Genomic DNA, 25,380 nt, shown 5'->3' with positions numbered 1-25,380 from the left:
GCTAGATGATTTCCTCTGTTACGAATGTAAACGCCTACACGTCAACTTTGCGAAGACATATCTCCACGTTCCTTCTCAGGAATCGTGAAGCCAGCCGACCTCTTCACATCAAATAACTTGAAGCTATGTAACACACCGTGGTCATTGAAGTTACCTCGAACCATACTCTCCCTTTTAAGGATCACATCAAAAACACTGAATTAAAATTTGGTTCCCGGAGTAACATCCTACGAAAACCGGTAATCACAAATAGGAAACCACAACATACACTGTACTGGCCTTGTGCTATTTTTCTGCGGTGTATGCATCTTCTGTCTGGGAGAGATCAACTCATGCGAAGAAATTCGATCCAAAGTTGATCATTGGTTACATAAAACCCACCAACACGAATGACTTGCACCTCTTCCTTGGCACTATCCCTGCTGATATCAGGTAGGAAAGGTCCAGTTAATTCGAGGAGACAAAGGCTACTGGTGATGAATCCCACCTCTTATATGAACGTAAAACCCCGACCTAGCGACCGAAGAAACTTCCCCAACCATATCCAGCCTCGCTAACAACAACATCCAGACTCCAGATATGGATAGAAAAGCTTGCGGATGACCCTCCTCCAATTGATATCGAAACCCCCTACCTTACTGAAGACTTTCTTCCCGGTTCAGAAGCATCATGGATTCGGTGGAAGACACCCAATCGTCTGCGAACGAGAATGGGACGATAAAAAGTTGCTTTTGTTATATGGAGCTACACCGGCCTAACCACTTGTGAATGTGGAGATGTAGGCCATACCATGGAGCACTACTTTGTTTGCCATCTACAACTCAACCCCTGCAGCACAAATGACTTTTCAAGATTCAATGAAAATTCAAAGAACTGTGTAAAGATGTGAGTATCTGTTAAAAAAAATTACGTTTCAAAGAACCGAAAGAAAAACATGCGTGTATTTGTGTGTCACATTACATACACACACTAACACAATATGGCCGCATAAAATACAAACCATAAACCAAGCTGCTTTGAAGCTGTATCTAGAAAAGCTAACTCTAAGCTAATAATAATAAATACCTCCAAACTGTTCAACGAAACCATTGGTGTCGAAATGAAGAGCTTCATCGACAAATTAAGCAGCAATAAACATTCACCCAAAGATAAATAAAATTGAATACGGACAATTACAAGATAATTTAAATCCAGGATGATAAACCACAACCAGAGACAGAATAATTTTATAGAAAATACCGTTAGCAAAATATCTTTTTACTCATTATACACAATTTTGTTCATTTATAGATCTAAACAAGACAAGGGGCTATGTTTAAATGAGGTTTGAAAGAAACCTTTCTTTTGAGAAGCGTTTTGATCGCACAACTGTTACTGTAGAAATTTATATAAACTTTTGCAAATCCTAAAACTTGTATTTCCATTTTGGGAATTTATTATTCCGACTAAATTATTCTGAGCGTAATCCAGAAAGAACACAATTGGTAAGTGTATAGGAAAGCTTATAAAATAAATCAACCCCATGAGGATCAATAATGAGAAACTCCGAGTATCCACTCACGTAGACTACACTTAACAAGAAATTATTTCATTCAAGCTGATTGCATAAAGTAATTTCATATTTCATTTCATGCTAGATTGTTTTTGCTACCTGTTATATATGTAGGTAGATGGAATATACGTGCATGCATGTGCCTAGAGCATTAGTAACAGCAACAGTAGCAGTAATAGCAACAACATCAATGGTAGTGGCAGCAGCAGTGGCGGTAGCAGTTGTAGTAGCAGCAACTGTAGTAGTAGGGTTAGCAGCAACTACTGCTGCTTCTACTACTAAACCACCACCACCACCACCACCATAACTACTACTACTACTACTACTACTGCTGCTGCTGCTGCTGCTACTACTACTACTACTACTACTACTACTACTACTACTACTACTACTACTACTACTACTACTACGACTACTACTAAAATTGTTCAGTTTTTAAGGTAGCTTAAGTTGCCGTTTAGGAATTTAGCATATGTCGAAGTAGAAAATTGCTCAGGATGAGTGGAGATAGATGAAAGAATATAAAGGTTAAAAGCAACAACATTAAAAAAAAAATTAGCATTGAGTAAAAATACATAATTTTAGTATTTTAGCACAAAAATAATAACGAAGAAATATATATATCAATATATGAAAAATAACAAAAAAGTATAAACTACTCGGGGAAAGACAGGAGGGGCGTATTCCTTTTACATCCGTGAATGTCTGCCTACCTGTTCATGCTTTTGCACACACACACACACACACACACACACATACACACACACGCATGCACGCATGCACGCACGCACAAATGTCTATCTGTCTATCTATCGATCTATCTAGAAATCTGTCTATTTACCATGTATTTTTTTTCCATAACTTTATATTTTTTAATTGCAACTTTGCTATTTATAAACATTTTCAACAGTCTTCTTGTACTACACAGATTACAGTACATTGCTTTTATCAATTTCCAGCGCGTTGACATATGCTAAATTCATAAACCTCAACTTAGATTCCCAACCGCTTACTTTGTGCCATAACAGCAAAAACAACAACAAAACAACAACAACTGCTGCTGCTGCTGCTACTACTACTACTACTACTACTACTACTACTACTACTACTACTACTACTACTACTTCTCAGCGTAAACCAGAAAGAACCAATTGGTAAGTGCATAAGAAAGCTTATCAAATAAATCAACTCCATGAGGATCAAGAATGAGAAATTCCGAGTATCCGCTCACGTTGACTACATTTAACAAGAAATTATTTCATTCAAGCTGATTGCACTATTACTATCCCTAAAAAGTAGTACATTCATCAATTGAGGCGCTCTTGGCGGTCGGGGAGACCAGGATGTTTGGGGTTCTTTCGTTGGCCCTTGGTGGAATTCCCTTTAGGGAGAAGTTTATTGCCTAATTATTGTTGTTAATTGTTATTATTTTTTATTGAATACACATAATTTTGTGCTAAGCCCCACTCATCCCCTGTTTTGTATTGTCCTTATTTGTTTTGTATTCAGCTCCTGTGGTCAATAAAGAAAAAATTATTATCATTCAGCTTATTTTGCTTAGTATGAGGGTAAGTGCCAGCTGTCCACAGCCAGCAGACTAAGGTGACACTTGTTTACTGGTAATGCTTCAAGAAGCCTGCGAAGAATTCTTGCAGTTCCGAGCAATGCTGATTTTTGCAGGTGTCCTACCTTTACATTTGCACCAATCTTTTTGAGCCATGTTGGTAGTTGAGTGCTGATACTTCCAAGTGCGCCACGTCTACTCTCCTTGTTAGCCACAGCCTTCGTATTTTACATTACAAATCATCGTAGTTGTCCAGTTTTTCTTCTTCCTTCTCTTTGATCCTGTTGTCACCGGACATGTTATGTTCTTTCTGATTTTTTTTTCACCACAACAATGTCCGGTTTCCGATGTCTGCTCAGGTGATCACACTAAATCATTGCATTCTACAGAAATTTGCAATTTTCATTCTCGGTGACTCCTTCTGAGGTTTTCTCATATCATGTCATTGCTCTTTGTAGGCCGTGATTTCCACAGAGTTCCCAATGGATCCTTCTTGGTACATTGTCATGGCGTCTTTTATATTCTCGTTGTGCCAATTTCAGGGATTCGCTAATGATGTGCTATACCGTTTCATCCCTCTCACCACATATTCTGCAATTGTCGCTGTCGGTAGTGTTATCGATTCTGCACTTCCTTAGCGCTTGTTCTTGAGCTGCGCATACACGTGCTTCTGTCTTGATTTTCAGGTCACACCTCGACATCCATAGCCACCAGTCTCCTGAATCTGTCTTGGCGTTGGTATCTGACAGTACATCTTTTTGTCTCTCCATGCTGTTTCTTCTTTTTGTGTGTTCTTTTTCTCTCTAAGTTTTTTTCTTAACACAATTATCAGATTTAATGACGCCAGACATCTTCACGTGTTTCAACAATGGTTCCACGGTATTTTTACATACCATCCTGAGCTATGTGCATACCATCATAGGCTCTGTGCACTGTCAATATTCTTCATGTCTTCGTATCCATGTTCATCAGTTCTTTCGTCTACCAAATCCACTGACAAGGCTTTAGTCGGTCCGAGGTTATAGTAGAAGACACTTGCCCAAGGTGCCACACAGTGGAACTGAAACCGAAACAATGTGATTGGGAAACAAGCTTCTTACCCCACAACCACGTCGAGAGAGAGAGAGCGAGATATGATTTATAGAAAATGGATTGAACGACAATTATTATTGCTTGTTTACACTTTTTCGAGATCAGTGACTTTTCGTCACTGGAAAAAGGATATATGTATTTGCATTGGGACCCCTTCGCATCGAAGACCGGTGACTGTCGTGCGCTGACGACGGGTAAATACTCAGAAACCCAGGTCCGTGCGTATCACGTCAGGTCGACGATGGGAAGGATGACTTCCCTTTGCAAATACTGATAGGGCACAGAAAGTGTGTCAATAGCCAGCTGAAGAAGATGTTCTCCATTCGCTACAAGCTACAGTAGCATCCAACCTTAGTGGTTAGCTAAATTTAAGTGGCAAATATACTTCACATTGTCGTGCAGCTACTGTTTATACCTCGTTCAGAGATCTATTATTATCTATTATATTATGGATTGAATGATATTATTCATTTAAAAACACTACAATTGTTTCCCCTCATCGTTACACCGGCAGTATATTAACGAGGTGATATAATTAACGTATGTTGTAATCACTATCATCCATCAAAGATGAAAGAAGTGTCTTTTGATGTGATTATTTTAAATAAGCCTTTCGTTAGGTCATACTGTCATTTCACGCTCATTCCCACACTCAAATGAAACGACAGTATGCATGACACTGAATACACAATATATTAATTATATCATGTCACCAATGTACAACAAGTCTAATGATATGTAGTGTTTCGAAATAAAGAATGACGTTCAATCCATTTCCTGTTATTCTTCTTTTTTTATAAACTCAATGGATACTATTGAATTCCTGATGTATATCCAGCAGAAGGAACACGCCGGCTGTATGATGACAGCCGGTGACCAATAACTGTAGATGAACCTCGCATTCTGCAAGGTTTCTACATGAATTTTGCAAAATGCTATGTATGTATGTATGTATGTATGTATATGTATGTATATGTATGTATGTATGTATGTATGTATGTATGTATATGTATGTATATGTATGTATGTATGTATGTATGTATGTATGTATGTATGTATGTATGTACGTATGTATTATGTATGTATGTATTATGTATGTGAGCATGTTTCTCTGTGTGTGTGCATTTATGTGTGCATCTGTATGCGTTTGTGTGTGCGTGACTGTATATATCCTTTCATCAGTGCACGTATGTTAACAAATCTGATTACGCTCAAAGACACACGTAGATATATATATATATATTATTATTATTATTAATATATAATGCTGGCATTAAATAGAATTGTTCAGTGAAATATATACTCATCCATTATGTATGTTAGACGCACACGTATACATAAACATACATACTGAGGCGCGCATGCGCATGTGCAGATGCATGTACACCTATCTATCTATATCTATCTATCTATCTATCTATCTATCTATCTATCTATCTATCTATCTATCTATCTATCTATTATACACATATATATGTGAGTGCGTGTGCGTGTTTATGAGTGTGTGAATTGCGAGCAATATATAGTTTATGCAGCAGCTGCTTCTGAACATATACAAGCAACTTGTTCGTGAAAAAAACTACAAGAAAAAATAGCAACAACTAAGAAGAAAATGAACGCTTAAGACAACGAAACAATAAGAGCAACAAGGAAAGGAGTCAAAAACGAAAACAAAACTTCGAATCTACAAATGTTGGAACAATGACGTTGTGTTCGTTATCGAGGTGGATGAGACGTAAACCAACAAAGAATGTCATTGTGGAAGAAATACAATATTGTATAGCAGAATAGAAGCTTTCCAAGACAATTCCATTGGAAAGTGGGTGTTTCTGACGATGAACTGATGGAAACTACCACTATGCGATTGAAAAAAAAGAATTAAGAAATTGATATAAATAAACAAGGAAAATATCTTCTTTTGTGTGTAAAAGTATTCAGAGATATCTCTGCACCATTCCGCCATTTCGAACAAATCGGAAGGATTAAGCGTACACGCGCAATGTACGTGTATGTATGTGTATGTATGTATGTATGTATGTATGTATGTATGTATGTATGTATGTATGTATGTATGTACTTTCGCAAACATATTTGCATGTATATATGTATATATATATATATTATATATATATATATATATATTATATATATATATATGTGTGTGTGTGTGTGTGTGGTGTGTGTGTGTGTGCCTGTGCATATATACGTTTATATTTTATGTATATCTATGTATATGCATATATACATGCATACATATATATAATTATATATTTGTATGTATGTATGTATGTATTTACATATGCATGTGTTTTCGCAATTATGTATGCTTGTATATATGTATATATATATGTGTGTGCCTGTGTATATATACGTTTATATTTTATGTATATATATATGTATATCTATGTATATGCATATATACATACATACATGCGTACATATATAATTGTATATATATATATGTATACATGCATGTACATACATAGTCACAATACATAGAGAACTATCAAGGAAGAATCGATAAATTTTAGCAAATCAAGTGTGTAACTATAACACGGGATACTTATACAAACATAAAGAAAGAAAGAGAACAACAAAGATGGTAATATACTTTACAGATTAACTCCTCCCTCTCTTTTTGTCTTGCTTCGCTATTTACCTTTTGTAAATACTCACCCTTTCGTAAAGAAATTGGTCTATTAGTCGAATACTGCAAGTAAAAGAGAACTATACAATGTTGGCATGATGCTATGTAGGTTCGATCCCTCATTGGTCTCGCCTATAAAATCAAGATTCTTTGGCAGTAAAAGAAAATCATAAGGAAAGGCCTTCAGAGAAGAGCCTCCCTCACTATTGCAAATATTTCGGGCCTTTTCGCTTAACTCACTAAAGTGGCCCGGCGGCACCCATGTCATGGGTCCTCGACAGCTCTCTGCTGTCACATTCTGTGCTACTTTCTGTATTGCAACACACCTTGGTAGTTAAAGTGCCACTTGAAAGAGGGAATAGATGTTCCAATGGTTAACTCGTGTAAAGTTTCATAGTTTACTTTGCGTATTTTGCAGTATTGTATCTGTATCGTGATTTTTGATTTATATTTCGCAATTACTAAAACACATCTTGTGGGTGCGTTGTGTGTGTATACATACATATCTATCTCTCTGTCTATTGTATAACTATATCTATCTATATAAATGAGTATACACACACACACACACACACACACACACACTGTAATGAATATGTGGAAGCAATGTTGTGGGGAAACAAACAGTTGGATCAGTTTAAGCAGGAATGAGTAAAGAGAGAACTTTTCTTATTTCTTTACTAACCACAAGAGGGGACAAACAAGGACAGACAAACGAATTAAGTCGATTATATCGACCCCGAAAGGATGAAAGGCCAAAATCGACCTTGGCGGAATTTGAACCCAGAACGTAGCGGCAGACGAAATACCTATTTCTTTACTGCCTACAAGGTGCTAAATACAGAGAGGACAAAAAAGGACAGACAAACGGATTAAGTCGATTATATCGACCCCAGTGCGTAACTGGTTCTTAATTAATCCACCCCGAAAAGATGAAAGGCAAAGTCGACTTCGCCGGAATTTGAACTCAGAACGTAACGGCAGACGAAATACTGCTAAGCATTTCGCCCGGCGTGCTAACGATTCTGCCAGCTCACCGCCTTAAAAGAGAGAACTTTTCTGAATGGTAAACTACAGTTTGCGAGTGAGAAAAGATGCCTACTACAATATTTTGTTCCTAACTTGGTGTCGGACACAATCAGTTCATGTTTAAACAGTGATTTTCTATTAGGAAGCAAAAGTTTCTCCAGTCATTTCAGAGCTGTGTATCATGCCTTACACGATGCTGATGATGGCCAGAACCTAGAAATGCAATCACCGTTCCGCTAGAAGCCGCCATGAAATGATTTTTGGATTTTTAATACCCATTTACTAAATCGAGAATTTTTCTCAAGGCAAGCGGCGGTGCAAACGGTCTTTTTACATGTCAATTCTGTCCCTAATATGTTTGAAATTCGAACTGATCTAAATCCATGTTTATGAATAGTTTCTGAATTAATCAATTAGTTTTCTACACAAGAATCCTGGAGATCGTTAGTGGGGCTGGAAGGAAAAGTGAACTGTTACTTTACGTTTCCTATCAGTGCTTCCGACAAATGCCAGCGTTGAGTTTTTCCCAAACTCTCATGTACGAAACCGATTGCCAAACTGTGCTAAAATGGGTCTATATTTTCTTCTATAAATAGTAATACACCCACTCTGTTCACGAATATAGGAGGGTCCGTTTTTCTAACTCATGGATTATGAGGCGACCGTGTATAAATAAATGTGTGTGTGTGTGTGTATACACATACACACATACATGCTCTATATCATCAAATAATGAAAATGAGTGCTCAACATTGCATTTTGTATACAGCTATTCTTTACTTATGGATTAACAAGACAACCAATAGTTTCATGCAGCTAAAGTCTGTACAGCACTTCAAGATCCACTTGAGAATGCTGGTAATCTTCTACATTTTGTCGGCGATTATCAGCATTGAAGAATATTGGTAATTTTTTCCACGACAGGTGTTGATGCCTCTACATCTCTGTAACCTAGTGATTCGGCTAAAAAGATCTACAGATTACGTGCCAGGCTTAATGAAATAAGTTTGGGATCGACTTACTTGTCTAAAACTTTTCAAGAAGGTGCCCTATCAAGGCTGCAGTAGCAAAAGAAAGATATACACACACACGCGCGCGCATATACATATTCCATAACGGCCACCGCTGATGAGCGCAGGGTTGCATAATCGAATTGTTACCTAACACTTCGTTGAATACTTAGCGTGAAACCGATTAGTAAGATTGGTCGTAGTGGATATATTATACAGAACATTTCGAATTACATATATATATATATATATATATATATATATATATATATATATTATATATATATATATATGCATGTGTGTGTGTGTGTGTGTGTGTGTGTGCGTGAGTGCGTATATATGTGTGTGTGTATATATATATTTTTTGTCGCCCTTTTCAAGCCTAGCCAGGCTCATGGGCCCGGTTTCCCGGTTTCTGTGGCGTATGTGTTCCTCCCAGCCGGACGGGACTCCAGTCCATCGCAACGTTACTCAAGAAACAGGAAGAGAGAGTGGGAGAAAGTTGTGGCGAAAGAGTACAACAGGGGTCGCCACCACCCCTGCCGGAGCCTCGTGGAGCTTTTAGGTGTTTTCGTTCAAAACACACACACACACACACAATGCCCGGTCTGGGAATCGAAACTGCGATCCTCCGACCGCGAGTCCACTGCCCTAACCACTGGGCCATATACACATATATATATGTATATTTCTATGTGTGTGCGCGCGTGTGTATGCTGTGTGAATCCGTCGTGTATGTGATATATATATATATTCGTCTGCACATAGATTAAGTTGTAAGTGGTTACTTACCTCAAATACCTTCATAATGTCGGCTAGAGATGTCATCTGTTCTTTCAAAATCACGAGTAAAGAGACACGCGCAGTTTCCACTTCCAGGCGAGATTTTCCTTCACCATTAAATTGTTCAGTCTCTTCTGATATGCATTCTCCCAACCTCCTTTCTTCAGAACGCTCAAACTCAGCGTTGGTAACCGTTTCGAATCGGGCATCTTCTATCAGACTTTTCCTCCGCCAGTTTCCTCCGTGCTATAAATAATATTGAAACGAAAGTGAGCATCAATAAATTTATTGTAGTGCGGCAATAGATAATTAAAAAAGTATACTTAGTGGTTGACTCTAGTCAAGAACAGCTGGGGAGACGACAGTTGCAGTAAACCTCCATTTTTCTCTCCCTCTTTACGAATCTTCACACACACACACACACACACACACACACACACACATGCATCCAAACGTACATGCACACATACAAACACACGTATGCGCTCATATAGGTATGTAATGATATGGATCTCCGTCAATTGCGATGATGATGATGCAGTTTTTCGATTAAGTAAATTTTGTGCTCATTGTATTTGACTGAGAATTCCACAGACACGTGCATCTGTAACAAAATTCTCAGACACAATTAATGAGACACAGGTTGTATTGAATTACTGCAATAAAACCATTCGATGAACTTCCATAGAGTTTCTGCCTTCCTAATTTCGCCCAAAGAATATCAGACACATGTTTTCTTCCCTCAACAGAAAAGTCATGGGAGGGTCATCTTTGATTTAAATCTTTTTTGGTTCACAAAATGTATTTCTACATACTCTGCGAAAATTTACACATTTTGTAATAAACTCTAATATATTGTAAGAGGACCTTTACAAAAGATTGTGTGCAAAATTTAGCAAGAAGTAAAGCTAAGTGTCTCACTATATATTAATACATTAAGCAATATTACTTTCACCAACGCAGGTTCGTATTAAAACATCAAGATTCTCGCTTCTCCACGGCTCACAAAATATACAAATTTACAAATTCCAGTTACATTTCGCACGTGTTTAATTTAGATATTCCAGAATAAAAGTACAAGGAAATCTATGAGTTCTAACTTAGTATCAAGGTGTATATTTGAGGAACGAGGATAAACTTCGCATTCTTAGTCTCATTTACTCTTTACATCACCGGCTGCATAGTGATAATAGTGCTGAGTGGAGTCTGTGAGCTCAAATTCTGGCATGGCACAGTAAATGTACATACATTTGGAAAATATTTCACCTAACAATGACTGAAGCTAAGATAAAAAACACGAAGCTAAAAAGGAAAATACCGCCCCTGTAACATATCTTATGAAACACCTGAATACGAAACATCAAATTTCTACGTTTGTCAAAAGCCGAACTCTGGTTCTCTGGCAGGAAACTAGATTTCCAGGTTTGATCAGACTGACTTCACTTCCGAGACCTTTGAGAAAGAACTGTAGTTGGCTAACACATTGATTGCTGTCTTTGATCATAAGAAAACAAAACATTGACTTTATTTTTATTGTATGATTAGTTGAGAATCATAAATGTCATCTGTATTTGTAATGCGCGATACTTGAAATTATTGAGAACACATAGCAATCCTAACAGAACAAAATTACATTAAAACCAAATCGAATGTACATTAAAACCAAATCGAATGAAACTAAATTTGAAGAAAGAATGAGTCCAGATTGTGTCACCATCATTGTTTACTTGTCTACAATTAAAAAGTTCAGTTTGCTTTTTGCTAGCGTTTTTTTTTTGTTTAATTGGGAAAGAATTATATTCACAATAACAATTTCAAGTTCATTGCTGTTAACTTAATCACGAATTTCAAATGTCCTGAAAGTATTTCTCATGATACTGTTATAAATGTATTGTATACGAATGAGACTTTCATAGATGGAGAAATACATAAAATAAATGCACATACATACTCACACACACACACACACACACACACACACGTATACACATAAATCTACATATATAGAGAGACAACACATACAATATGATTATATTGTATGTAGCATTAATAAAACGGCAACGACACACTTCTAGTGTATATAAATATGCACTAGAAATTCAACCCATACAAAATTGTATTGATTACTGATAAAACTTTCTACAAAGCTCAATATAAGTACAAGTTAGTACGTATGCATAAAGGCTAAAGTTTTCAAGTAAATATATACCGTATCATTTTAGAATCTATATACAGGTATTTATTCAAAATTACTGATTCAATTTGATCGTTTAGCATATTTTAGAAGTACTTATAAATATTGTCCTTTCTAAATATAATTACATTTTAGGGAACAGAACTATATTTATTCAACGACAATTGTTTTGCGTTCGTTGGAGTGTATGTAAGTATAAGAATGAATGTGTACATTTGTATTAATGTGATCTAGTATGTATGTATGTATGTATGTACGTACGTATGTAAGCATTATGTATGTATGTATGTATGTATGTATGTATGTATGTATGTATGTATGTATGTATGTATGTATGTACGTACGTATGTAAGCATTATGTATGTATGTATGTATGTATGTATGTATGTATGTATGTATGTATGTACGTACGTATGTAAGCATTATGTATGTATGTATGTATGTATGTATGTATGTACATATGTAAGCATTATGTATGTATGTATGTATGTATGTATGTATGTATGTATGTACATATGTAAGCATTATATATGTGTGTATGTACGTACGTATATAAGCATTATATATGTGTGTATGTACGTACGTATGTATTCATTACGTGTGTATGTACTTATGTGTGTATGCATTATGTATGTATATACGTATGTATTCATTATGTATGTATGTACGTAGATATGTAAACTTTATGTATGTATGTATGTATGTATGTATGTACGTACGTATGTAAGCATTATGTATGTATGTATGTATGTATGTATGTATGTATGTACATATGTAAGCATTATATATGTGTGTATGTACGTACGTATATAAGCATTATATATGTGTGTATGTATGTACGTATGTATTCATTACGTGTGTATGTACTTATGTGTGTATGCATTATGTATGTATATACGTATGTATTCATTATGTATGTATGTACGTACATATGTAAACTTTATGTATGTATGTATGTATGTATGTACGTATGTAAGCATTATGTATGTGTGTATGTATGTAGGTAGGTAGGTAAATAGGTAGGTAGTAGGTAGGTAGGTAGTAGGTACTTATGTCCCTCAGCTTGTTTGTCTGTGTTTATATGTATGTACGTACGCATTTCCACACTCACGAAACAATTGGATTATTCAAGAAATATAGTTTGTGTCTCGAAAGTGTCAATTATTCTATGATAATCTAATCAAAGACATATTATACAATTCTACTAGAATGGATACGATAACAATGAAAGAAACATACATGCAAATAAACATACGATCATGAATACACAAAAATCATATGGTTTTTATACATATTGAGAAATCTAATACTTTTTCATGAATACACTATAATACATTCATGTAAACATGTCGATCCGGTGACTGCAGTATGAAAAGTTTACCATTAGTGTCATACCATTCCCACTAATCCAATGTGTTACTCAGATACGTTAAAGATCTCTAAATAGATCCAGAAGCATGTATTCAATATTCGTATGTGATGTACGGAAAATGCACTTTACATTGTTAAATTTATGTAATAGATAAATTTATTGAAATATGCATGCAAACATACGCACATGTGTGCGTTTGCGTACGCTAGCGCGTGTCTATCTATCTATCTATCTATCTATCTATCTATCTATCTATCTATCTATCTATCTATCTATCTATTCTTTTACTTGTTTCAGTCACTTGACTGCGACCATGTTGGAGCACCGTCTTTACCCAAGCAAATCGACCCCAGGACATATTCTTTGTAAGCCTGCTATTTATTCTATCGCTTCTTTTGCCGAATCACTAAGCTAGGGGGACGTAAACACACCAGCATCGGTTGCCAAGCGATGTTGGGAGGATAAACACAGACACACATACATACACATATAATATATATGTATATATGTATGTATATATATATATATATGTAATCATATGTATATGCATACATACACACACACAAACACACACACACACATATATGTAGACAAGTAAAGATAATCGCTACATCAAAATGGCTGTTCTATCGTAATTTCTAGTTTAACACCAGGTAGATCTTCTGACAGCTGGTTATCAATGCGGCGCTGCACCCCTTATATACAATATATATATTGCTAGCAGGGGGATTTTACAACTATATATATGCTAAGACCCTCTTCGGTCATGACTAACCATGGAATTGCACCAAGAAAGTTACCCTCCCAGGCACAAGTCCAGGCAAGGTTGTTCTTTTTTAATGGAAGACCAGCAGTCACCCATGCATATCGGTCTCGCCTCTCCATGCCACCGGCATGGGAATAAAAGCCTTCAAAGATAATAATTATTATTAAAATCATACTTTAGGATATCTAAGAGATACCACCACGCTGAAAATAGTAGTCAAAAACCTGACTCTAAAGCCACATTAAAATGTTCATACAGCACCAGGAATGAAGATCGACCCGAGTACGCTGCTGGTACTTAATTTATCGACCCTGAAACGTAGCGACAGACGAAATATCGCTAAGTATTTCGCCCGGCGTGCTAACGTTTCTGCCAGCTCGCCACCTTCATGTGTGTGTTTATTATTGGCAAAATTATCCTCTCGAGATGGAACAAAATATGCTTCAATACATGTGTTCACATCAAGAAACTTGGAAGCCAAATACAGAAACCCAAGATTCATATACGTTTATTGATTTGCTAATTCAAGTTATTAGGGCAAGTATTGAACTTCCAGACGTAATACGTATTGTGTAATACATATTTTCTGCTTTGCATGCACTGATACACATAAAATATCACATCTACTTAATTGCGATGAAATTAACAGCCAACCGATATACATGCCTCTTACATGTACGTTGCATATGTGGATACAGAGAAGTACATAACTAGATACGTAAGCATATGCCTATATTTAATATACCAATATTTATCTTTTTAATACAAAAATCTTTTCAAGGCGGCGAGCTGGCAGAAGCGATAACACGCCGGGCGAAATGCGTAGCCGTATTTCGTCTGCCGTTACGTTCTGCGTTCAAATTCCGCCGAGGTCGACTTAGCCTTTCATCCTTTCGGGGTCGATAAATTAAGTACCAGTTACGCACTGGGGTTGATGTAATCGATTTAATCCGATTGTCTGTCCTTGTTTGCCCCCTCTATGTTTAGCCCCTTCTGGGTAGTTAAGAAATAGGTATTTCGTCTGCCGTTACGTTCTGAGTTCAAATTCCGCCGAGGTCGACTTTGCCTTTCATCCTTTCAGGATCTATTAAATCCGTTTTTCTGTCCTTGTTTGTCCCTCTGTGTTTAGCCCCTTGTGGGTAGTAAAGAAATAGGTATTTCGTCTGCCGTTACATTCTGAGTTCAAATTCCACCGCGGTCAACTATGCCTTTCATACTTTCGGGGTCGATAAACTAAGTACCAGTTGCGTACTGGAATCGAACTAATCGAATGACCCCCATTTCCCAAGATTTCGGGCTTTGTGCCTAAAGTAGAAAAGAATATCCTAAAACATCCCGCCACCGTTATCACAGTTAGTTGATAGTGAATATGCCGCAGCAACGGATTTGCAATAGGTCCCAGCAGATCATAAGAATAAAACCCTCTTTGGTAATTGTAGTAAAAAATATTATTATAAAGAGTCTTGTTACTTATTTTGAGTAAATAAATAGTAACCATATATACAGTAACTTATATAAAAATCCTTTCCAACACACACACACACACACACACACACATTCATACACTACTACATACACACATACCAGATGTCAGTTTTCACAAGGGTGGTGTTGCCCTGTCGTGCATCTTCCTTCAATTAGCGCAATACTTATTTCTTAGAACCGTTTTGCGGGTCGTCTGCTTAGTATGATTCCTAGGACTTCCTAAGATTGTGCGATGTAGTCAAACGTGTGTGTGTGTGTGTTCTCACGCGCGCGTATTCCTGACCTTTTCTACGCGCTAACTTGCGTACTGCTCTGATGATACATGTCGATCTGTTGACCTACAGCTGCCTGTATTATTCTCCGACGTTCCGCTACAATAAATTCTTAAATAAATAAGTAGAGTTTAGCAGTTAGTTCTTTTTTTTTTTGTATTGACTGAATTATCGTGAATTATGGAGGTATTGATTTTCTATTGCAGTATAAGCTGCTGGTAATATAAACATATTTATGTATTTTTGTGTGCATGGATCTGTGTGAAAATGTTTTACGTGTATCTCCATGACTGCTGAGGAAATTCTCTCTAATTTTTTATATATTTTTTTCTGATTGAATATAATTACATTTACGCTTATATGATGGATCCCTTGGTAAGAAGTAGCATTAAACTTTTGTTTAGAAATAATATTCTTGCTTTACTATTAGACTTTCGAAAACTACTATGAACAAAATGGAGCTTAATCAATATGAGACAGAATCCATATAATATAATTTAAAGGATATTTTGAGGTTCCCTTTAAAAGAAGTATAATTCCAACGATAATAGATTATTAGTGTTTGTATTTTAAACCAGTGTAGATTCAAGCGGTAGTTATCTTAGATTCGTTCAAAAATTATTCGAAGAAAAATACAAAATCTTCGAATGATGAAAATAAATATGCAGTTTGTAACAATCTCTCCTGTAGCTTTTCTGGTTTTACACTATTTAAATAGTGTGGATAAGAAAACAAAACTTTATATGAAATCAGGTGAAAGTGGTTCTATTGTATAGTGCCAGAATACAATGACAAAAATTGAATCTTTATCGTTCAAAAAAACTACTGCGGTTATATAAGTTTTGTCGCACAAAATTATGTTCATTAAATTTATTTTATTTATACGCCCTTTTCAACCTTAGCCAGTCCCATGGGCCCGGTTTCTATGGAGTATGTGCTCCTCCCAGCTGGACGAGACGCCAGTCCATCGCAGCGTTACTCAAGAAACAGGAAGAAAGAGAAAGTTGTGGCGAAAGAGTACAACAGGGGTCGCCACCACCCCCTGCCAGAGCTTCGTGGAGCTTTAGGTGTTTTCGCTCAATAAACACATACAACGCCCAGTCTTGGAAGTGAAACCGCGATCCTCCGACCGCGAGTCTGCTGCCCTAACCACTGGGCCATTGCGCTTCCACAATTTCATTAAATACTGCATCTTAAAATACTCCATATGATAAAAAAGACAGATTTCAAAGGAATTAAGAACTACACGTGCTGTATTAACAGCTTTTAACAATTATTTTACTATTTTGTATTTTTTGATATTTAATTCTAAGCGTCCTTAAATTTACTTTTGAATTATTTCAAATTAAAACATGTCAACGTCGGCATCATTATTTGGGTCCATTTTGTCTATCAACAGATCGTTAAGGCTTCTTTACATGATAAATGTATGAAATAAAATTAATATTTCTTATATTATCTTGGGTAGCAAGGTGGCAGAATCGTTAGCGAGCCGTACATAATGACAAAATGCTTTGCGACATTTCGTCTGTATTTGTGCTCTGAGTTTAAATACCGCCTTAGTCGACTTTGCCTTAGTCATATTTTCGGAGTCGATAATATAAGTACCGGTTGAACACGGGTCGATTTAAGCGACTTTATCACGTAATCACCGGTCTTGTGGCAATATCTGACACCAATCTTATTATGACGTCACTAATTTTTGTGGTCATCAGAACGACGTCTCACTATAGGCTCAAGTAATGGACAAGCATTTGATTTTCATCAGCAGCGAAGGGGAAACACAAAGTTATCGTCCGTAGGATGGGAACTAAGAATATAAAGCTGTTACTTGAAAGAGAAAAAAATGATGGTTTAAAAGAGAGCAGAGAATTTATTGTGTTTATATTTTGCTAGGGAACCTATTTTGATGGCAGTTAGTTTTACAGCAAAGCATTATTGTTATTTTCATTTACAAATCGCAGTAAATATTTACTTACTGGAGAGAAAGAGAGGGGAAGAAAAAGAGAGAAATTTATAGGTATGGAGCACCGCCCGCCTTTTTAGTCAAATAAGTTGCCCCCAGGACTTATTCTTTATAAGTCAAGTAATTATTCTATCGGACTCTTTTGCAGAACTGCTAAGTTACGGGGATGTAAACACACCAACATCAGTTGTCAAGCAACGATGGTGGTGGGGAGAAACAGAGACACACAAACATATATATATATATACATTCGACGGGCTTCTTTCAGTTTTCGCCTACCAAATACAGTCACAAGGCTTTGATCGGCCCGAGGGTGTAGTAGAAGACACTTTCCTAAGGTGCCACGCAATAGGACTGAACCCGAAACCATGCGGTTGGTAAGCAAGCTACTTACCACACAGCCGCTCCTACGCCTATATATATATATATATATATATATATATATATATATATATATATATATTATATATATATATGTATAAATATATATACACACACACATATATATAAACACACACACATACACACACACACATATATACATACGTATAATCCATTCGTATTTGTATGTATTGATACACACCGACACATATGTATACACACATGCATACGGACAGAGACTGACATACAAATACACATACAGACATACACACATACATACACACATATATATATATATATACATCCATCCATCCATACATACATAGATACATTCAAACATACATACGTACATGCACACACACGTACATATACATACATACATACACATATATATATATATATATATATATATATATATAAATATGCACACACACACATACACGCCACATCTCTCTCTCTATATATATACATATGTATATATAGTGATATAGATAGATATAGAAAGACAGAGAGAGAAAGAGAGAAAGAGTCAGAGAGAGAAATGAGGGGAAGTGGGACTTATTAATTACACACTATTTCACTCTGTAATAATAACAATAAAGAAATTAACACCTGTAGTATTTACAACAATATGAATAAAATCGTTAGCACTGGAAACAAAATCGATCCAGTTGATTAGCACACACACACACACACACACTGACACTGATACACACACGCTGACACTGAGAATACATATAAAAATATTTTAAATATCACATATGTGTTTAAATCTAAACATAAGCATGCATATAAATCTATATAATTGGATATATATATATATATATATATATATATATATAATTTTATAAATATATATATGTGTGTGTGTGCGTGTGTATGTATATATGTATATATGTGTATGTGTGTGTGCATATATATATATATATATATGTACATTTATATATATTTATATATATATACATACATACAGACATATATATACACATATGCACATATATATACATATATATATATACACACATATATATATACACACATATATATATATATATACATATATATATATACATACACACGTGTATATATTTAGATGTGTATATAACAATTTATGTAGATGTATGTATACATATAAACTTAAAATAATGAACTCTAAGAAATTGTTATACATATACAAGCAGATACATGTCTATAATACTGAGAATAATTTTAGTAAAACGGCGAACAAACCTTCTTGTGAAATGCCTTCTTCAGCAAAGGACAAACCTCAAAGATATAAACTCTAACACTAAATGACAACCTTTCACCACAGTTGCGATAAATTTTATGACACTACTATCTCGATTTTGCATTTAATTCTGCATCTTTTTTTTCCTTTTTCTGAATTTTCTTTGCCAAAATATATATAAAAAAACGTATCAATAAAAGAACTACCTTTGAATTATTTTCTTCTATTTCTATCTCTCTCTTTCTTATTTTCTTTATTTGCTATCTTGTCTCCCTGTAACTGTTCTATTTTGTTATAGTACCTTTGTGTTTTAATTGTCTGTCGTCATGTTTAAAAGACAATATAAAAAAAAAGTAAATGCGAACGAAATAAAGAAATATCAGTCTCTCTTTTGTATCTTTTATTTAGAAAAGGGGAAATTAAACTAAACGATGGGGTGGGAATATGAAGGCTCGATAGATAGGTTTTATGTTGTCATCAGTGCGTCATTTCCTTAAGATAAAAAGAGAGAGTCAAATTAACCCTTTTTCTCACAAACTGTAACTCATTCTCTCTCTCTGTCTTTCTTCTCATTCTCTCACTCGCTTCCGTCTTTATTCTATTTAATCATTATTTTTTGGTTGTTCATTTTTTTACAGTTTCTAAGTGTTTGTTGTAACTTTTACTGCAATTTTTTTTTCCCTTTAGATTTTATCGTTTTCCTTTACCGTTTCAATTGTCAATCTTTGTTTCACCTCTTATTTGAAGATTTCCACGTCTAAACACATGCTACCACCACCTACCATGCCATCCCGGGACAAGCCCACTCACTCTGCTTAGGTGTGTGATAGAAACCAATTTTTCCTATTTATTTTCGGTTTTTAAATTATTTAACAGATCAAATTCGAACTGATGTTATTGTTGACTTTTGTTATAGCTCAGTAATCGTAATCTTTTTTCGTTTCTTCAAGTAATTCTTCAGCTTAATGTCAAATTGTTATTGCATATAGTATGTAGTATTTAGAGTATATAAAGCAAACTTCTATCTATCTATCTATCTATCTATCTATCTATCTATCTATCTATATATCTATCTATCTATCCATCTATCTGTCTGTCTGTCTGTCTGTCCCTCTGTCTGTCGACCTATCTATCTGCCTATCTATCAATATATAAATATATATATATATATATATATATAATATACATGTGTGTATAAATAATAACGTTTGTTTTTTATGTTCAGGCATAATAGCAATTTTACATTAATGTGATGAGTTACTCTACACGTTGGTAGGGTGCACATTTGTTATTCTTAAAGAAGAATGTTGTTGACAGTGACTTCGAAATATCAGCCAGCGAAGCCATCGCCAGAAGCATACTAAATGCGAAACAATGGTTCATATTAAAAGAAATCAACAAAAACTGGAGTCTTTTACCCTTGGACCAAATGCAAAACGCCATGATATTACTGATTTTTAATTTTGGCACACAAGTCAAGCAATTTCAGGGAAAGAATAAGACGATTATAATGACCTCACTGCATAACTGGTACTTATGTTATCGACTTTGAAAAGAGCAAAAACAAAGTTGACACCGGCCTAATTTGAACTCTCTTCATTATCGTCTTTGTAATTGTTATCGTCGTGAAGGCAACGAGCTGGCAGAAACGTTAGCGCGCCGGGCGTAATGCTTAGCAGCATTTCGTCTGCCGTTACGTTCTGAGTTCAAATTCCACCGAGGTCGACTTCGCCTTTCATCCTTTCGGTGTCGATAAATTAAGAACCAGTTACGCACTGGGGTCAATATAATCGGTTTAATCCGTTTGTCTGTCCTTGTTTGTCCCTTCTGCATGTAGCCACTTGTGGGCAGTAAAGAAATAAGAAACATTAACACGCCTGGCGAAATTCTTAGCGGTATTTCGTCTGCCTTCACGTTCTGAGTTCAAATTCTGCCGAGGTCGACTTTGCCTTTCATCCTTCCGGGGTCGATAAATTAAGTATCAGTTGCGTACTGGGATCGATGTAATCGACTGGCCCCCTCCTCAAAAGTTTCGGGCCTTGTGCCTAGAACAGAAATGATTTTTTATCGTTGACTAATTCAGGTACCACATTTGTTCCAGTAATATACTAGGTTCCATTTTAACCCGTTACCAGTAAAATACTTAAGATGCAGTCACTCACATACACATATGCATTTATTGTTGACTTGTGTGCTGGTGTATATATATATATATATATATATATATATATACATACATAAATGTGCATATATCCTTGCATATGCCTTTTTTACTGCTTAGTGAGAAGAAACGTGAAGATGTTAATGCCCATCACTTTCTAGAAGGCCTCGATTGTAGAAGAAATGAAATTTGGCATGAATTCTCAGAACAGAGAGAACTCTGCTAAAGGTATTCAAGGACCATGTTGTCGTGTTAAACCGGGCAATTGTTTAAGGCTTTCAAGCAGTAAATTAATTTCACCATCTATTATTATACAGAGTGTATATCTATTCCCAAATCAATAAACATGAACGTTAAGCATACAAATATATGCACATATACACACCCCGAATTAAGCATAAAGTATTTGCTTGTACACACACACAGAGGTACACACACATACTCACACTCACATACACACACATACTCACACATATACACAGAAGCAATCCTCAAGTACAAAAAGGGGACGATTAAAAGGAGAATGGTGGAAGGTGGAGAGTGAATAAAATAATGAGATAGGGATGTTTAGGTAACTCCTTCTCAAGAAAAATGAAAACACTAGTGTTGACATTGTTTGAATATGTTATAAAACACAAATAGAATAAAAATCTTTCCAGTTCTACTCACAACTCCGCCTTCTTAAGTTTTTTAACCTACTTCTCTTTCTCTCTTTCTCATGTTCTATTATTACCTCTCACTTTGTTTCCTTGCATTCTAATCTCCTTACGCAGCTGTGAAGGCCCAGTTACAGAAAACAATCCAAGTTGAAAAAACAATATCTACATTTGTAATGCCTCTCTATTCTCTCAACTGTACCATCAATGTTAAAATTAGGGGGTAATGACAGCAACGACAATCGCAACGGCAAAAACCGGAACAGTAGTAAACGAGCAACTGAACCAATAACAATTGAAATAATGTTCTCCACGATAAGTGAAGTAACCCAAGCAATAAACTGATCAACAACTGCGAATAAAAGTGGTAACAAAAGCGACTAAAACAAAAGCAACAATAAGTAAATCTGCAACTATCTAATTCAGCAGAAAAGTGAAACATCAACGGTAAGAATAACAATAGCGTAAATACAATAAAAACTATGGCATCAACGTCAAGGATAAAACAATTAGGAGAATTTATTGCCTTAATTATTTCAATATAATGTACTATTAAAAATCACCCTCTAAGTTTTGTGCAAACTCAACTGTTTTTTGTATACACCCTCTAATGTTTTTAAATGAAGAAAATACAGACTACATATATATCTTTAGGTCAGATTTGAACTCAGATTTCTGCTTTAAGGACACAAGTTTTAAATCGAATGAAAGCTCGAGAAAAATGTATATATTCAAGAGGAGGGTGCATAAGGAGGATCGGAAATAAAACAAATCGAAAGAGTGGCATATAGCTCGGAAACTCTAAATTATTTAAAACGGTGTCCATACAGTATTGTATTTATTTGGAGATTTAAAGTCTAAACTTGAGAAATATATTTGAATAAGTTTTGAATCACCTATCTGATTTCAAGTATCGCATTAGAGGGCATGAAAATCTAATAGTGGTAGCAGTAATAATGTTCACTCCGCCTCTCCACTATATATATATATATATATATATATGATGATGAATACTACTAGCATTCCCGTGTCATCAAAAGTACTGACAGTTCTATTAATGATAAGAAATTGCACATCAAAAGCAATGGGAAGAAACCATTGATAAATGTCAGCAATCAAGTAAATATATTTAAATACATACAGAGAATTGAAACACTTCAACAGATACAGTTGTAACGGCCACATAATATATATATATATATGTGTGTGTGTGTGTGTGTGTGTGATCTATATATAAATATATATATACACACACGTATATACATGTATATATATATGTATATATCTACGAAGATACCTATACATATACATATATAAACTCATATGTGCATATGCATATATACTTATATATATATACATACACACATACACAGATAAATAGATAGATTGATAGATTAACAGATAAACAGATACAAGAATCGACTGAAAAGTTAATAGGCTGATCAAGATATTGTCGTAGAATGTAACCAAATGAGGTTTATTTTTAAACATAGATCCCCTTGCAGTCCACATACTTCTTCCATCGGTGTTGCAGTGCTTGGATCCCATTGGTGAAGAGGCTTTCAGTCTGTTGGTCGAAAAGTTCATCAACAACAGATATGATGTCACTCCAATGCAATACTTATTTCTTTATTGCCCACAATACTGGTTCCCAACAGATGATAATCAGATGGGACGAAAGCAAGAGGATAAGGAGAATGATCGACCAGTTGAAATCCATAGTCATGCACTGCAGCAATTGGAACCAAGGACTTGTATACTGAGGCATTGTCCTGATGAAATAGATCCACTTACATCAGTTTTCCTGGGCGTTTGGTCTTGATAGCCTTTCGTAACTGCCTCAGCAACTTCGCATAGTACTCTCCATTGGTAGTGTGCCCCTTTTGAAGATAGTCAATAAACTCAATGTCTCTTGCATTCCAAAAAACTGAGGCCATCTCCCTCCCTGAAGATGAAACAATCTCGACCGTCTTCAGAGCGGGTCAGGAGGAGTGTTTCCACGCATGGATTATTTCATTGTCTCTGGCTCAAAGTGATGAAGCCAACCTTTATCTTAGGTTAGGTAAAGTTCAAGGAAACCAGCTGGAGCGACCTCAAACAATGTTAGATTTTCCTGTGATGTGACCAGCCTGGGGTGCCTTTGCTCAGGTGTCAGGTAACATGGCAACCACCGAGAAGAAACCTTTAACATGGCAAGTTCAATATTCTCAGATCTCTCAGTAATGTTAATCGCTGTGGCTATTTGATTTATAGTCAATCACCTGTCATCCATCACCATGTGATGAACATAATAGATGTTTTCTTCGGTGGAGGCAGTTGTGGGACGTCCAGACCGTGGGTAACCTACAAAAATACAAGATCTACTTCACTCCTAAATTAAGTGCCCATGCACTAATGTAGGAACCATGTCAGCATGAAATTTCATTGGGATAAACCCTTTTCCTGCAGGTAATACCGCGATACCAAATTTTATCCATTGCCAAGAGAGGTCGCTGTTAGTTACTTTTGAAATCTTTTTTGAACAGTCAGATGTCAGTTTACCTGGAAAGAAACAATACAGTTGTGAATAAGTGGAGTTCTAATACAAGACAGGCAAGATTTCACAGCTCTAGTTTCATTGCTTCATACTAGGCTTATTAACTTTTTCGTTCACCTTTCTGTGTGTGTGTCTGTGTGCGTGCGTGTGCGTGTGTATGCAAAAATGGATACACATACACACACACATACACACACATGTATATACATGTATACGTATTTACATTCATACATACTCACATTCATACAAATGCGCATACATACATACTTACATACACACATACATACATGCACACATACACATATACATACATGCATAAATACTTATATACAAACATACATATATACATACATAATGCTTACATATAGTGGACTTCTTTCACTTTCAGTTTTCAAAGTCTACAAACAGGACTTTGATCAGCCGTGGGATAGAGTAGGAAGACACTTGCTCAAAGTTCCTATCCATGCACATACTTCTATGTGTGTGTGTGTGCGTGTGTATGTATCTATGCGCATGTGTATGAATGTGGTTTGTAGGAATGTACGTAAGAACATGTAAATGTGTGTGTACATGTCCGTGCGCGCGCACACACACAGATGTATGTAATAATTTGCTTGTTCTGCTCGTTAACGTGCGTCCAGGCTGGGGCACAATCTTTGAAATTTATAATCGGACGAATCGGCCCC

The 25,380-nt window shown here is 35.8% G+C and overlaps 1 protein-coding gene across 1 annotated transcript in view; it reads right to left on the bottom strand.

Moving 5' to 3' along the window:
* Nucleotides 1–25,380, bottom strand: part of LOC115215438 (tryptophan 5-hydroxylase 1) — a 125,230-nt gene that overhangs the window by 96,572 nt on the left and 3,278 nt on the right. The window contains exons 2-3 of the mRNA XM_036505674.1: nt 19,349–19,445; nt 9,687–9,925 (exon numbers count right to left, since the gene is read on the bottom strand). Of these exons, the coding sequence (XP_036361567.1) occupies nt 9,687–9,925; nt 19,349–19,445 (336 nt within the window). The remainder of the gene's footprint in view (nt 1–9,686; nt 9,926–19,348; nt 19,446–25,380) is intronic.

The sequence above is a fragment of the Octopus sinensis genome, linkage group LG9, assembly GCF_006345805.1.
Source record: "Octopus sinensis linkage group LG9, ASM634580v1, whole genome shotgun sequence".
Classification (NCBI taxonomy): domain Eukaryota; kingdom Metazoa; phylum Mollusca; class Cephalopoda; order Octopoda; family Octopodidae; genus Octopus; species Octopus sinensis.
The sequence above is the reverse complement of the archived record's forward strand: the minus strand, read 5'-3'. Positions and strand labels throughout refer to the sequence as shown.